Below are 17878 nucleotides of genomic sequence, written 5' to 3'. Positions count from 1 at the left end.
TCTGCCAAATACAACAGTTTTAGGATTGAATAATTGGTAATAAGCTTATTTGGGAGACCAGTCTGAAAACAAGCTGCATCTTGGTTCCTTAAGTTGATGATACAGCAGGAACTATCAGATCATCTTTCTACTCACACCAGAAAAATATGATTGCACAAAGTTAAACTAGTTAAATCAGTATGTGTTGCAGGAGGCACACTGTCTAGCATGTCACTGGTAATAGCCACTTTTTTGGTAATAGCTCCCTAGCTAAATTAGTGGAATTAACACAGCTAAAGACTCTACCAACAGAAGGGGTCACTAGTTACAGAAAAGCCTTTTTCAGAGATATTACAAACTTTATAGCAATGCATGTAGCACTGTCCAGGAGAGAAGAATGTTGAAACTTGGTTCATAATTTAGTCCTCAAGAGAGTTAGTCTTTGCTATGCATCAGGAATAGCCCATCACATCTGCCCATGACCTGGATGAAATGGTCCTCTAGATAATTTACCTCCTTTGCTAAGTCATCTACTGATAAATAATTCATCTTCTTGGACATCCTGAATCCTTACCTTATACTGTAGACACAGACATTTTAGAAACTGGAAAGGGATATCACTTTCTAAACTAATAAATTGGCCCTCTGTTTTATATTACAGTCCAGTGCGAATTTATTCTTTGTTGGCCCATCACTGCTCTTCTGATCATTTTGAAATGCGATGACTAATATAAGTCCAGTGTTGGATGGCTAATATTTTATACTACTGCACATTCACCAAGGTAAATGCCATCTTCTGTGGCTTTTTAGCGTATTCTTTATATTTCAACAGGGAATATGCATTGAGTTCACAATTATGAGAGACATTGATTAGTAGGAAAAACATGGGTTCTGGAGTTGGACAAATTTGGTTTGGCTGCTGCTTTCTATTATTTATTAGCAGTTTGACCATGGGTTACGAAATTCGCTGAACCTCACCTATAATTAAGGGTTATTAGGATATCAGTTAAATTATAAATGTTAAATGTCTAGTATTAATGGTAGCCATCATTATTTTAGTTATTTTACATTAAATATATACAAAAGTGGGGCTATGATGCAACATTGTTTTACATCATTTGCTTACTGCTTTAACATTTCCAAATGGCTGTGTTGAAACAAATTGGTCCAAAGCTTATGTCTATACATGAAACCAGAAAGTTACTGTGTAAAGTAATTCTTAATTTGCTTGTTCACCAAACCTCAAATAAGGAGAATTTTAGGATCTATAGACCATAAAAAAGTACATAAAACAGTCTCTGGCCCAACCAAAACAGGAATCCTTGTATCTACAAGGAGGCCACAGACAAATACAGCCCTCAGTAGCAGCAGGAAGAGGAGTAGTAGTGACAGCTTTCATGTCTTGAGTACTTACTATACGCCAGGCACTTGGTTAACTGTTTTATGTAAAGTATCTTGCTCATCCTTATAAAAACCTCTGCTACGGGTATTATCCCCATTTTAAGGGACGAGAGCCAAGGTTTAATGAGATTATTATGTAGTTTAAGGACATAAGACCAGTAAATGGCAGAATCAAAATGTTGTTCCAGATCTGAGTTTACATCTCATGCTTTTGACCACTGCTTCCTAATTGCTAAATGCAAGGTTTATTGCAATTTGGTTTGAATTTTAGAGGAAAGAAACAAAAATGTTGGTAAAATACTTTAACTAAGTATATTTCGAAGGGGCTCAATTCACAGTGCTAGATTAACATTTCTAGGCTTCTTCTGCGTCTCTGTCATACTTATCCAACCAAGAACTATCCAGTTCTAGGCTTTCCAGATTGATTTTGATTGATTTTATTTCTTTCTATGAATTACTGTTAAGGGGAACCTCTTTTTGAAAGATAGTTGAAACAGAAGGTGGGTTTCCCTCACACAGGTTTATGAAGGTTGCTTACAAAATGAAAAGCCTCCTGTCCATCCTAGGCCTCTCAATCCTTAATGGTGGCATCTGAATTGGAAGTACAAGAAAAGCTACATTGAAGCTGAGTAAATTCCAACTTAGCACTAAAAACTAAAGCAAACAAAAACTAATTATAAAAATAATTAATAATGGTGGTCCCTTTGATGAGATGTAGGTGAAATTCCTTTAAACTGCTCCCAAGGGAAGCCCATTTAACTATATATATAGGGTTTTGTTATAGATGTGGGAAGAAGAGTTTTTCTCTTGGATTTAATCAGTTATCTTAAGATTAATAACTATAGGAAATAATATTTAAAAACTTTTCTAGAGAATATAAACAAGGTAAAAAAATGACTAATCTTGGAATTCAAATATATAGATATTATTACATTTAAAAAATCTTTTAAGGTGCAACCAGATATCTAAAGAATTTCTGTGTTTCTCAGCAAGGGGTCTGTCTTACTGGTGAGCATGGAGACTCAGGGAAAGTAAGGGGCATATTAGAGAAATGTAAATGGGGTAAGGTTTATACTTCAGACAGTCTGAATGCCTACAGTAGTAAAGTTTTCAAGCACCATACTTAGTTTATAGAATGTACTTAGATATCAAATAATTTAGATGCTAGAGTATATAATTTAAAAATAAACATTTAATGGATCAAGAACCATGTTAGATATTTGATAATCATTATATTTAACCCTCAGTTACTCTAAAAAGTAGGAATTATTAGCTCTATTTTAAGAATTTGGAAACTGAGGCTTGGAAAGAGGTTGAGAGGTTTTCTCGAGATCATAAATCATGGTAGGAAGTGTGGAAGTTAAGATTCAAACTCAGACCTCCTTGAGTTGAAAGCCCATGTTCTTTCCACTATATTAAGCAGACTTTAGATCAATTTCCTTGCTCACTGCCAATTTTACTCGTTATTGGAAGAACTCCTAGTATCTTGGAGGAGAGGAATGGAATTAAAAATAAATTTACTATATTAATAATTAATACCAAATGGGAAAAGGTTGTTTAGAAGAAAACCTAGTGTATTAACATAGAGGAATAAATATTTCCACAGAAAGAAAATGCTAGGTTATCTTAAGTGTGTGCAGTGAGAACTGGGAAGTCAAGGTGAACTCCAGAAGACAAATATAAGCAAGTAAACTTCAAAACAAATTACAATTCTTTTAGGACTTCTTAATACTTACAAGATATTTAATAAAATGGGCAACTATATTTGTGAATGTCCATTTCACAGCTCCTTTTTTTCAGGAGTTGTGGTGGCAAACTAAAAAATGTTCAAATGAAATCAGCAAAATAACAGGGCAAGGACCATGGATTAACCAAGGCTGTCTAGTGCATCCTGGCATCCTGCACATGCTCAATTCATGTCCCCATAATGAATTATTTTAAAATACACATGGTAATTGAAAAGATGTCCATCTCACTAATACAAAAGAAATGCTAATGGAACAACAAAAGGTCAATTTTTACCTATCAGGTCAGTAAACATGAAAAAGTCTGATAAGACTTGGTGTTAACCAGGGAGTGAGAGACAGACATTTCTCTGCATTTCGAGGTGGAATTTCAATCGATACAATATTTTGGGAGAATGACTTTGGGAACAGGTATGAAAATAAACGATGTTAACCTTTAACAACTCCATTTTGAAAATTTTATCTAAGGTGATAATAATGGGTATTCACAAACATGTATGCAATACCTCCAAACTTACAACTACTAAAATATCTATCAGAGAAAAAAAATAAATCAATTATGATATATTCATCAGTAAAATACTATACAGTCATTAATATATCTACAGATATAGAGTATTTTTGAATAAGTGACAGCTATACCATGTCTTTATTATATGTATGATATTGAAGAATACATGTATTTCACAGTAGATAGCTTTTTCCAACTAAAGGAACACAAATTCCAAAAAGCAGCCCTGATAATGACTGAAAGAATACATGAAATATTCAACAGAAATAAAATGCCAATCAAAGCTCCTTTTATTAGAGTTGAATAAGTGATACCCATATGGGCAAAGAGTGTAAATATATGTTACTATTTGGGTAATAATTTTATTGTTAAAGTTCTTTTCTAACTTTCCTCTAGCAATGTCAATTCAAAGAGTAGATGTATACATCTGAAAAGAAAACTGTGTACGTTCATGACATGTATATTATTGTTATAGAACCGTCATGTTGACATCTTATACTTTGTCTTCTTGGTGAATTTTAAAATAAAAATGGTATCAGATACATTTTCACAGTTTTTTTAACAAGTTAAACTTGAACTGATTCTCACTGATTCATTCTCTCTCTCAATAACATGCTGATACACTCTCACCCTACTTCATCTATTAGAAGAAGAAGCACTTACATTTAAGTAAAATCCATTAATAAAGCATCCCTTTAGTTGGAATCTAAAGGCTTATTCATAATGCCTGGATGAAAACTTACCTTTTTGACTTCTTTACTTGATCTGAATGTTTGCTGAACAAAAGAATCACTTTCAATGGCTTCAATTTCTTTGACTCTTTTTACTTGTTCTACCAGGGTGGCTTGGTCTAAAAAAGAGGGTATTATGTCAGTGTATTCTGGTGTGTCAGCTTGTTATCAACACTATACCTAAGCAATGTTCTTTCTATGAAGTAATTTTACGACTTATGAAATTTAACTGGATGGAAAAAAAATACATTATGGTTAAGTTATAACAGAAACTTTTTGCCCCCCCGCCCCCCCGCCGGAGACCCACAAAGATAACATTCCTATCCACTAAGACTCTCATCTAAAACCTAAAACATTGCTGAGAAGGTACTGCTAAAATGATCCAAGCTAATCTGTGCTAATCTGGAAGGAGGACTTTACATTTTTTTTCCAATTTTACTATGGAAATACAAAAGGAAAAAGGAATAAGAGCACAATGAATCCATCTGCACCCATCACTCAGCTTCTATAATCATTAATTTTCTGTTATTCCTTTTTTTTTTTGTGGCGGTACATGGGCCTCTCACCGCTGTGGTCTCTCCCGTTGTGGAGCACAGGCTCCGGATGCGCAGGCTCAGCGGCCATGGCTCACGGGCCCAGCCGCTCCGCGGCATGTGGGATCTTCCCGGACCGGGGCACGAAACCGTGTCCCCTACATCGGCAGGCAGGCTCTCAACCACTGCGCCACCAGGGAAGCCCTGTTATTCTTATTTAATCTATCCATGCCCACTTCAATTTTGCGGGGTGGACCTGGAGTATTTAAAGGTAAATCCCAGACATAATGCCATGTTACCCCTAAATATTTTTTTAGGCATCTCAGATAAAGGCTTAAAAAAACAAAACAAACTAGAAACATAACTACAATACCATCTTTAAACCCAATGTTATCAGTAATAATTCCTTAATATCATCTTATATAATCCATGTTTAATTTTCACTGATTGTCCAAGTGTTTTTTTTTACAGTTGGTTTGTTTGAAACAGGATCCAAACAAGGTCCACACATTACACTTAGTCGACAAGTATCTTAAATTCCTTTTAATCACTTACGGTCCACCATCCCTTCCTTTCATTGTCATTTATTTATTGAAGAAAATGGATCATTTAGCCTTTACAATTTTCTACATTCTGGATTTTGCTGATTTTTATTCTCATGGTGTCATTTAACATGTTCTTCTATCCCTCATATTTTGTGTAAACCAGCAATTAGATCTAGACAGGGATAAGATTCAGGTTCAATTTCTTTTGGTAAAGAATACATCACAGGTGGTGCTGTGTAATTCCTATTACATCATATCAGGATGTGCTTCTCCCACTTCTAATGATGTTAAGATTGATCAGTGTGTCCAAGGTGACGTCAGCCTGACCCCAGTTCTCCACCAACCTTTCACTTAATGGTTGTAGCAGACAATATTTGTTGCTTAGCTCCATTATTTTATTAGACATTACAAAATGGTCACTTTTTTCCCCTAATTCTATTATTTGTCCTGCATTTATTAGCTGTGATTCAAAGAATTTCCTTCATCGACTACTTTGTAACTGTGAAGTATAATCTGTAGAGGAAAAGATAGAATATTTAATTCTTTCCCTTAATTTATCAATTTTGGTCCAAAGATGACCATTATGAGCTCATGAATATTTATATATGTAATGTACTTCACTCCGTCATAGTCATTTTCATATTTTGATTCTATCTTTGGGCAGTGGGAGCCTCTTCATGTTGGTCCCTGTATCCTTTTGATATGATCTCTTTTGTTAAAGTGTGATAAGATGTCCCAGGTTCATCCTGTACAGTTCCTGTCTCAGACTTGAAATCAGCCATTTCTCCAAAGGGCTTGGATTCCTTTTAGTGGGGAATGATACTTAAAGACAGTAACCTGAGCAGTAGGAGTGTTGGTTGTTACTGGATTGTCACCGCTTCTCAGCTTTTTCAGTGGGTGGGGTAGGAAATACATACTTTTAGAAAAGAAAATCGAATGTGAGTTATATTTGTATATCTTTTCTCTTATTCTAAGAATATTAGGCCTTAATGATGTGATCAAAAGTACTTAGTTGTTTTTCCTAATATGTGAGTTGAATATATATTAGTTTCAAAATAATAAGACAAATATTACTATTAACAACTAGATGAATTAATAAAGTTTAAAATTTCTTTATGGTTCTTTTTGATCTTAGGATTTATTCCACTGAGGAATTGTCAAAACATTATACTCTAAAGTCACTTGAAATAATTCTCCATGTGATTATGCTACCAACTTGATATATAGTTAGGTTCGTTTCACTTTTTTTTCGTTAAATCTTGTTTTGCTCTACTGTTTTCATAATTAATATTTTTATTGCATAAAACACTTACATGCTTTCAAAGTCAAAATTAAAACATCATTCAGAGAAGTCTAGGTTTCCTTTCCTATCCCATTCCCCAATCCATAGGTAACCATTTTTTATTAGGTTTTGATTATTATCCTTCCATTGCTTATTTCTGAAAATATAAGTATACATATTCTCTTCGTTCTTACACAAAATTAGCATACCATACATTTCTATGTATATTACTTCTCTCACTTTTAACACTATGTTTTCCAGTATAGAGACTTCCTTATTCTATGTTACAGCTATACAGTAACCTATTTTATGGTTTTATGACAGTTTTTTCCTACCAATGCCCTGTTGATGGTCATTTGAGTTGTTTCCAGTCCTTTGTTTTTACAATTAGTGCTTTAATAAATAGCCACAGGCATGTGTCATTTCATACTTTTTTTTGTATTTTTTTTTCACATGCTACCTGGGCAGGAAAAATGCAACATTATGGTTCACAACCTTACTGTTTAAACTCTTGGTCTAAGCTGAAACGAATACACACCTGAATTAGGAGCCACTGAATACTCTGCTAAGGCATCTGAAAACGCAGGGGTTTTAGCCTATATGAATAATAACTGAATTTATTAAAAAAACCTGTAATAACTGGTTTAACAAGGTAGAGTTATTTGCATCAAACTAATTTTTACATACTAAGTTGAAAAGGTTAAATGATATAGAGAGTATGAAATCTGGTCTAACACATTCAATAAAAATTAATATTTTATGAAAAATCTCTGCTTCAATTTTTGGCCAATCACAAATTATAAGCATATAGTTTTATGCAAGTTCCAGTTTATTTAAGAGAAAGACAGTGCTTCTGAGATGTGTCCCTGACAGCTGTAACCAGTCTTTTCTCAGGTGAGAAATCCTGCATGGAATGTTTGGAAGTAACAGCTGTCACAGCCAACACTCCCATCTTCGGAAGAATATATTTTCCTATATAAAAAGCAAACACTGTCAGAGTGTCATGGAAGAGCAAATAGTTCCACACACTTTAGAATAAAAGCTCCTTTTAATTATGCAATGTACTAACTGAGCATGTGAAATGAGAGAAGACTGTTTGCCCAGCTAACTTATTAATGCATGCCATACGAGAGGATAATATTTTTACTAGTTACATATATAATGGCATTAATATAGCAGAGAAAAATCATAATGGATACCATTCCAAGTGATTCAACTTTAATTGGTCAACATGAAAACACATTTGTTTGTGTAGGTGTTAGTTTCACAACTATTTCACAATCATTAGTTCCCAACCAAAAACAATATTTCTGACTTCAGGATGATGTCTCACATGTATCAACTGTTTGACCCCTCAGATTTTTTTCTCTAACATATTCCCTCATTTGGATTTACAAAGCACATCATTAGTATTAAATGTCAGAGGTGAGCTCACAAACAGTACTTGATGTCTAAGGCTTGCATTGTTTGTAGCTTTAAATATGGGCATATAACCAGCTCCTAATACAAATAAAAGTGTTATCATAGAAGCTGGCCAAAGGACTAGTATATTTAACAAAATAGCACTGGAGAAACTGTAAAGGAAGGAAGGAGAAAGATTAGAGGAAAAACAGAACATTATCTTTGTGTTTCTTTAAAGATCTCTTCAGGACTAACAAAGTGACAGGGCAGACAGGGGAAAGCCTGTCTGCTTGACTTACAATATGAAAATAAACCAACATAGCTTTTACCTTTCAATGTGGGAACCATTTTACTGGTGATATTTAAATTAAAGAATGTGATATTTAAATTAAAGAGTAAGAGAGTGATAGATAAATTTCTTTAACATCTTTATTGGAGTATAATTGCTTTACAATGTTGTGTTAGTTTCTGCTGCATAGCAAAGTGAATCAGCTATATGTATACACATACATCCCCATATCCCCTCCCTCTTGCGTCTCCCTCCCCCCCCCCTTATCCCACCCCTCTAGGTGGTCACAAAGCACCAAGCTGATTTCCCTGTGCTATGCGGCTGCTTCCCACTAGCTATCTATTTTACATTTGCTAGTGTATATATGTCAATGCTACTCTTTCACTTCGTCCCAGCTTACCCTTCCCCCTCCCCGTGTCCTCAAGTCCATTCTCTATGTCTGCGCCTTTATTCCTGTCCTGCCCCTAGGTTCATCAGAACCTTTTTTTTTTTTCAGATTCCATACATATATATGTTAGCATACAGTATTTGTTTTTCTCTTTCTGACTTACTTCACTCTGTATGACAGACTCTAGGTCCATCCACCTCATTACAAATAACTCAATTTCATTTCTTGTCATGGCTGAGTAATATTCCATTGAATATATATGCCACTTCTTTATCCATTCATTTGTCAATGGACAATTAGGTTGCTTCCATGTCCTGGCTACTGTAAATAGTGCTGCAATGAACACTGTGGTACATGTCTCTTTTTGAATTATGGTTTTCTCAGGGTATATGCCCAGTAGTGGGATTGCTGGGTCGTACGGTAGTTCTATTTTTAGTTTTTTAAGGAACCTCCATACTGTTCTCCATAGTGGCTGTATCAATTTACATTCCCACCAACACTGCAAGAGGGTTCCCTTTTCTCCACACCCTCTCCAGCATTTATTGTTTGTAGATTATAAATTGAAATTTGAAAGATGCATGGGAGATTTCATTTTTAGCCTTATAAATAGCTCAGCTCCATGCTGTCTGAAAACAGGCATAAAAAATGTTTTAAACTGCTTCATACTCAAATTCTAAGATCAATGTCCACAAATGTATGTCTTAAGTATAACCCTGTCATTTTGGGAAGCAGAATAAAACACATCAATAATATATAGTAAATTGTTTTATTTTTTAAAATATTTATTTATTTATTTGTTTGTTTGTTTGGCTGCACCCGGTCTTCATTCTGGCACGCGGGATCTTCATTGCCACGTACAGGATCTTCGTTGTGGCATGTGGGATCTTTTAGTTGTGGCACGCAGGCTCTTAGTTGCGTCATGCGGGATCTAGTTCCCTGAACAGGTATCGAACCCAGGCCCGCTGCACTGGGAGCGCAGAGTCTTAACCACCACTGGACCACCAGGGAAGTCCCTATAGTAAACTGTTTTACATTCAGGCCCTTAAGTTTAACATGCCAATTTGTCATTAAAAAATTCTGTACCAATTTTAAGACTGGGAAGAATGTGAATTAAAACTAGTTATTGTTTATTTTTTTATTTTTTAAAAACATTTATTTATTTATTTGGTTGCGTCCAGTCTTAGTTGTGGCAGGCGGGCTTCTTAGTTGGGGCTTGCTGGCTCCTTAGTTGTGGCATGTGGGCTCCTCAGTTGTGGTACGCGAACTCTTAGTTGCGGCATGCATGTGGGATCTAGTTCCCTGACCAGGGATCAAACCAGGCCCCCTGCATTGGGAGCGCAGAGTCTTAACCACTGTGCCAACAGGGAAGTCCCCTAGTTATTGTTTATATGCTTGGCATGAATGCTTACCATACAAAGTATCCTGTATTCATCAGCTATGAGGTAAAAATGAAAACAAGTGACAAAGTTACTGGGAGAATAAAAATTACAGGATGTTTCTGGGGCTTCCCTGGTGGTGCAGTGGTTAGGAATCCACCTGCTAGTGCAGGGGACATGGGTTCAAGACCTGGTCCAGGAGGATCCCACATGCTGTGGAGCAACTAAGCCTGTGCACCAAAACTACCGAGCCTGTGCTCTAGAGCCTGAGAGCCACAACTACTGAAGCCCACGCACCTGGAGCCCATGCTCCGCAAAAGGGGAAGACACCACAATGAGAAGCCCATGCACCACAATGAGAAGCCCATGCACCGCAACGAAGAGTGGCCCCCTCTCACCGCAACCAGGGAAAGCCCATGCGCAGCCAAAAATAAATAAATAAATTAAAAAAAATTACAGGATGTTTATAAACATTAACATGGTAAACATGAAGTAAACATATCTCTTTGCACTTGATGCTTTTTGATAAACACATTATTGGTAAACAAAATGACTTCCATAGGTTGCTTGCAAGTTGTCCTTAGAATATTTCAAATTTCATAATAAAAGAGAAAATAATGGAGTCAGAAAGCTAAGTCACTGCAAACTAAAAAAGTCAACTCACTGCATGGACAATTATTTTGTTCTTTTTGTGATGAAAAATTAAAATCAAATATTTTATTAGTTACTGTTGATGTTATATTATAAAAATTACGTTCATCTGCTACTTTGAGTTATATTTGAAAATTTCACATGACACATTTACAGAGTTTTCTGTGTTATCAAAAGGTACACAAATTTAAGATTAGTAGGTAAAGATGACAAGGTCCAATATAAACCTTTTATTTGAAAAGGCAAAATTTAAATATGTACACCATTTGCAGATTACCAACAAGCCAACCTCTCTAAACTGGCAGCAATGCCAGGCGGAGAACAGCAGATGGCACTATTACCCAAAATGTAATGGGCTAACTGACAACAAGAGTTTCATGAAAGGTACCTTACACATTAAAATCTCATCTCCAAATGACTACTTTTGAATATTAATAATTTATGAATTTCCCCAAAGTTAAAATGCATTTTATATTACAAAGAGTTTGGGTTGGTTGGCTTCATAGTTATTGAGTTACGTATGCTACTTTTCTCTACCAAGGGGAAAAAAATTTATATACTGACACTACTGCTACAAATACATGAATAATACAAGAGAAGATCTTATTTTCAGTTTAAATGGATTCAAATTTTAGTCAAGAATGGAAATATCTGCAAAATTCCCTTTTATGGTACAATATAGACACTGAAAACAAAGTCTTTGAAATATAAAGTATTTTCAAGGGCTTTGCAAGAAGAAAGAAAAAAAGCAAACAATAACAAACTGGCTATTCAATAAATAAGTAAATGGAGATGGCTGTTCAGTAAAATCTGTAGACAAATAAAACATACCATAAAGCTCACTTGGAATTTTAAAGTTAAAGCAACTCCTCATGAACACAAATTTTAATGAAACATAGCCACTGGTTTCCCTTCAAAACAGTTCAAAACAGTGTATTTTAAATAAGTTTCTTTCATTAAAACATATAAAACATATATTAGAAATCTATCCAACCGTAACATTTTAAGGTTGTTCATAAATCTCATATCCCTGGGTACCAATTTCCAGAACCGATATCCACAAATAACGTGAAAGACGAGAAAACTTCTTAAGTAGAATGTGGCTTGTCTATCAGCCTTCTGGAAGCTTATGATACAGTACCAAGTTATATATGTCAGTGAGGCTCCTGGAGTGTCTCTAATAACAACCCCCCCTTGGATGGGGTCCAAGACAGACTCATAACAAACTGCTTTCCATGTCAAATTAAGTAATAAGAATAAATTTAATGTGACTAAACCAGTGAAGAATTTCTGATAAACATTTTAATAAGTGCAAGTGAACTGAGCATCAGACTAGGTTTTATGAAAAACAAAATCCATACTGAAAATCCACACAAATTCCACCTCATTTAGTTCCTCTCACCTAGAATGCTCTTACCTTTCCTGAATCCTCCCTGTCACTTCCCTTGCCACCTCTGAGAAAAGGGGCCTCTTCTATAATTCATTTGGCTCTCAGCATACGTTACCTCCCACTGATATTAATCTCTTCATGAGCAAAAGCTTCATTTCCCCAGCTAGAGGGGACATACCCTTCTGTGTCAACTTCAGGAGTTAGTATAGTATGCTCTATTATTTAGTAAACAGTCAATAAACATTTGTTGAAAACTTAAAAATTAAGGGGCATTAAAATAACCATTAAAAAAACATCATGGGGGAGAAATGTCAAATTATAAAAGGTTTTGTAACTTTAAGAAATTAAATGTCTCTAAGTGGTTAGTTTTAACAGCTCTGGGTTCAGACTATCTGGATTAAACACTGTCTCTTCTACTTACTAGCTTTGTGACCTTGGGCAAGTGTGTTGTGGTGGTCTCAGTTCTCTCCTCTGTGGCATGGGGATAATAGGTGAAACATCGTAGGATGGTTGAGAGGTTGCCTCCCTCCTTTCTTCCTTCCGTTTCTCTCTCCTTTCCTACTTCCAAATATTTGAGCACACTCAGGCATTGTTCTGCATACCAGGGTTTAGAGACAAGAGTTTCTTCCCTCATGGAGCTTATGTTTCAATGGAAGAAGTGAATAATAAATATGTAAATAAACAATATAATATCAAGGAAAACAGAGCAGGTTAGAGGGCTACAAAGGAGAAAGGGAGGCTATCTCAGATGGGGTAACCAGGAAAGAACTCCCTGACATGGTGACTTCAGCAGAAAGAAGAATCATGTGAAGGAACAAGTCATGAAAATCTGGGAGATGACACTTGTGTTCAGCACACGGCTGAGGAAGCATTAAAAACACTTAGTAACTGAGAGCTATTACTAGTAACAGGACTAGAGGGCTGATTTAGTAATTGTACTAAGACACAGAAGTTGGCTAAAAAGTTGGTATATGAACCTCAATTTCTGGCCATATAGAATCCTAATGGATGTCTACTACCACACACTCCCTAAAATGGTAGTCATGTGGTAGAAATCATGTTTTAAAACATGATTTATAAACATATAAACATACAAACATATATTTGATCATCAACATCTGCGATGCCTTTCTAGTGAGGAAGGTCGTAGAGGCTAATTTTTCTTTTAAATGGTTGTTAAAAAGGCCGGATGAGCTGTTATGGTAGCAGAAGCACGGCAGTAACAGAATCTTACACTTATGGCACTGAGTGCTAAGCACTTCACATGGATTAACTCTTTTAACTATCATAACCATAAGAGATAGTACTATTATTATTTTCATTGTACATATGAGAAACTGAGGCTAAGTAACTTGGCCAAGGTCACTGGGCTAGTTGGTGGTAGAAGTGGGATCCAATCCCTGAATTGTGATCCAGTCATTATTTCCTAGTCAAATAAATTCTTTACCCACTCCTGCCAAGAAACATATATTTTTCTTCCTTCTTACCCATTTACTAGAATAATAAATGTTCTTGGTATTGTTCTTATTCTGCATTTTAATGCTTATACATGCAGTAAAATACAACGTAGCTTTATTTGTGGAGGAGATGCCATATATATTGTCTTGGTTTTCTGGCGTTATCTTGAGCTAGATTACAGATGTATACTTTTGGAATCGTTCATACTCGAATAAATTTTTAAAGAATTATATAAGTCACATTCTGAAAACCTTTATTAATGAATAAAAGAAATAAAGTTTTTAGAAAACCTATCATTCTTTCATTTAAGCCTGAAGACAACCCGAATGGTAAATTACTATTTTAGAGCTGTTCTTTATTTATTGTGCATCAATTGTTGCTACAAAAAACTAGAATGGTTTCTGAGAATTTGGCTAAACAACCACTATGCAGACGAACTACATAGACTATTGCCTTATGCTTCTCTCAAACGTAATAAACATGGGTAGTCAAATCCACTTTCAATAGTGGTAAGTAATAATTCCAACAAAGCTAAAGATACTGGAAGTTTTCTTATTTTAATAGAAGAAAGGAATATAATTTGAAATATCCTGGATTAACAGAGAATAGAGACTCTGAAGTTGCTATCTGTTATCCATTTTAATTCCAGAATTTTTATTGACTCTTTAATTAAAATTCTGTAGATGGAAGAGTTGTATGTTTCTAAGGAACTTGAAGTGAATGCTGTCTGCCAGCCATCTCCAAACACCCCATAACCACACACAACTCGCCTGTCAGGAGAGCTAATGCAGACATCGCAAGGCACACCACATTTGTCACTGTGGCTAATATCAGAGACACGCAGCTCTTTTTTCTTAGCACACAAAAGCAAGATATGTAATTCAATGCCCAATTTACCCTTGTCTCACAGGAGATTTTTCCCCGCTAATTGATAGAAATTAAGCCATTAATCAAGCCACTAGCCATCATTCAAACCAGAGAAGATGAATACAAACTTTCATCATAACCACCTTCCCCATTTTAGTGTTCATTAGCATTAATTTTTAATGCAATTATGCTATTCTTTTACGCTGAGCTCATAAATTACTGCTCTTTTGTTGCTGGCTGGCCTTGTAAAATCCAAACTAATGCTTTGTACTCTGATCTTAAAGGCAATTACTAGGTTCTTCTATCTCTTATATCTTTGCATCCCCAGTAACATATATATATATATATGTATGTATATATATGTGTGTGTATATATATATATATATATATATATATACACACACACACATATATATATGTATATAATGAACATCCATGAACACCCAAACGCTATGCCTGTTGGTTTTTTTAATGTCTCTATATAAAATCTGTGTGAACATATAAATGTAGCAAAATGTACCTAAAGTAAATAAATACACACACATACCACATACATTACAAAATATAGATGTTAATATAAAAATAAGATCTCATATTCATACTGTATTTTGGGTTTAATATAAAGATATTCTTACAGTTTCTCATGGTTAAAAAGTACTGCATCATTGTAGTAAAGTTACATTTTTATAACAAATTAGAGAAAATAAGAATATTAATAGTGACTATTATACACACTTGTAAGGGTCAAAAAATACTAAAAACAGAAAGAATAACTACAAAATATCAAAATCCCTTAGTTCTTTATCTAGGGTTATTGTTTTATGTTTAAATCCTTATTTTAAAGAACGTGTGTTGAAACTTGAAAATTAATGAGACGAAAATGAAGAGTAATGGAAGATCAGAAGAACCATTTTCCCAAAAGTGTGTTTATAAGTGCATATAATAACTCCATAGTCTTATATTTTGCGAAGTGAATGCATCAGTTTATTAGAGGATGACAGTAAAATAAGACAAATTTTCCATAAATGAATATTGAAGCCAGAGACAGCGTATCCACTCAGTCCTCCATCTGAGAGAAAGTGGAAAGATGTACCCTCCTTATAGTCCCCCAAAAGCATTGGTTATGCTCACTCCTAGGTGCAGAGGAGATAAAAAAAAAAAATCTTCAACTCTCTTCTTTGTATAACCCCAGTAATGCTTTTGCTTTTGTTTGCAAGTTGTTACGTTCTGGCCACCCACTAGCGAGAGAAAGGGTGCATATGTGGCATAAAGATTAATGAAATAAAACTTACTGGGAAGAATGGGAAAAAATATTTGCAAACAAAGCAACTGAAAAAGGATGAATCTCTAAAATATACAAGCAGCACATGCAGCTCAATATCAAAAAAACAAACAACCCAATCCAAAAATGGGCAGAGACCTAAATAGACATTTCTGCGAAGAAGATATACAGATTGCTAACAAACACATGAAAGGATGCTCAACATCACTAATCATTAGAGAAATGCAAATCAAAACTACAATGACGTGTCACCTCACACCAGTCAGAATGGCCATCATCAAAAAATCTACAAACAATAAATGCTGGAGAGGGTGTGGAGAAAAGGGGACCCTCTTGCACTGTTGGTGGGAATGTAAATTGATACAGCCACTATGGAGAACAGTATGGAGGTTCCCTAAAAAACTAAAAATAGAACTACCATACGACCCAGCAATCCCACTATTGGGCATATATCCTGAGAAAACCATAATTCAAAAAGAGTCATGTACCACAATGTTCGTTGCAGCTCTATTTACAATAGCCAGGACATGGAAGTAACCTAAGTGTCCATTGACAAATGAATGGATAAAGATGTGGCACATATATTCAATGGAATATTACTCAGCCATAAAAAGAAACGAAATTGAGTTATTTGTAGTGAGGTGGATGGACCTAGAGTCTGTTGTACAGAGTGAAGTTAAGTCAAAGAGAAAAACAAATACCGTATGCTAACACATATATATAGAATCTAAAAAAAAAAAAAAGAAAAAATGGTTCTGAAGAACCTAGGGGCAGGACAGGAATAAAGATGCAGATGTACAGAATGGACTTGAGTACACGGGGAGGGAGAAGGGTAAGCTGGGACGAAGTGAAAGAGTGGCATGGACATATAACCAAATGTAAAACAGATAGCTAGTTGGAAGCAGTCACATAGCACAGGGAGATCAGCTCGGTGCTCTGTGACCACCTAGAGGGGTGGGATAGGGAGGGTGGGAGGGAGATGCAAGAGGGAGGAGATATGGGGATATATGTATATGCATAGCTGATTCACTTTGTTACAAAGCAGAAACTAACACACCATTATAAAGCAGTTATACTCTAATAATGATGTTAAAAATAAATAAAAATAAAAATAAAAATTTTATATATACACACAAATACGTACACAACCACTTCCAGGCCTGCTTGAATTCACTTAATAATCACAAAACGGATATCATAATATCAGCACTAAAAATAAACCTTTGAAAATGAAACCACTGCAAATCCACAATTAATTTAAAACATTTCAAGAAGAGTTTTTACAGGCTGACTCAGGGCTTGATCCTGGCAGCCAGATGGATAGAGGAGGTCAATAATCCAGAAGCAATGAGACAGTGATTAGCCAGACAGTAAAACAAGTACCCGGAAGCAATTACTGTCCAACACATCAGAAAGCCATTTTACCAAAATAGGCAGAAAATGGATTTGAAAGATAAATTTCAATGTCTCCCTGCTGTTTTTCTAAAAATCTTGTTTAGTAAACACATTCGTAAAGCCAGTTACTACCTTAAATGATAATTACTCACTGCAAAAAGTCTTTGTTCAGAAGTGATGACTGACGGAAGGTTCCTTGTAAACAAAACAAGTTTACTTGTTCCTCCATATTCTGACTGCGAGGGAGAACATATTTATTTCTCTGTGACTGTCCAGTCAGAGATACTGCAAAGCTGTGAGCTCTAAGAGAATTGGATCTGGTCCAAAAGGTTATCAACTATCCTGAAATTTTGCTATAAAGTAGCAATGTGCCAAAGAGCATGAATGATGTTCTTGTTCTTCTAACAAGAAAAGTGTTGGGGTCATACTAAGCATTCACAAAGACTCTAGTAGGTATTTGTTGAATGATGAGCTGAACACAGACAGGCTACTATTGCTAAAGAATGTGGCATTCCTTTATTGGGGAGGGAAGCTCCTTGAAGATTCCTTCTCTCTCTTTGGAAAATGGTAGATACTTATTTATTGCTCTCAAGAATTTCTACAGAGTACTTAAAAGCTAGCTTTTCATTGTCCTGTAAACTACTAAGTGATGAC

General features: G+C 35.3%; 1 protein-coding gene across 9 annotated transcripts in view; it reads right to left on the bottom strand.

Moving 5' to 3' along the window:
• The window catches only part of RSRC1 (arginine and serine rich coiled-coil 1), a 443255-nt gene that overhangs the window by 3668 nt on the left and 421709 nt on the right, over positions 1-17878 (bottom strand). For all 9 annotated transcript variants that reach the window (XM_059065529.2, XM_059065528.2, XM_067033908.1 and 6 more), the window contains one exon: positions 4380-4486. In XM_059065529.2, coding sequence (XP_058921512.1) covers positions 4380-4486 — 107 coding nt within the window. The remainder of the gene's footprint in view (positions 1-4379; positions 4487-17878) is intronic.

This window comes from Kogia breviceps, chromosome 5 (assembly GCF_026419965.1).
Source record: "Kogia breviceps isolate mKogBre1 chromosome 5, mKogBre1 haplotype 1, whole genome shotgun sequence".
Classification (NCBI taxonomy): Eukaryota; Metazoa; Chordata; class Mammalia; order Artiodactyla; family Physeteridae; genus Kogia; species Kogia breviceps.
Note: the sequence above shows the minus strand (reverse complement) of the source record. Positions and strands in the feature narration are given on the sequence as shown.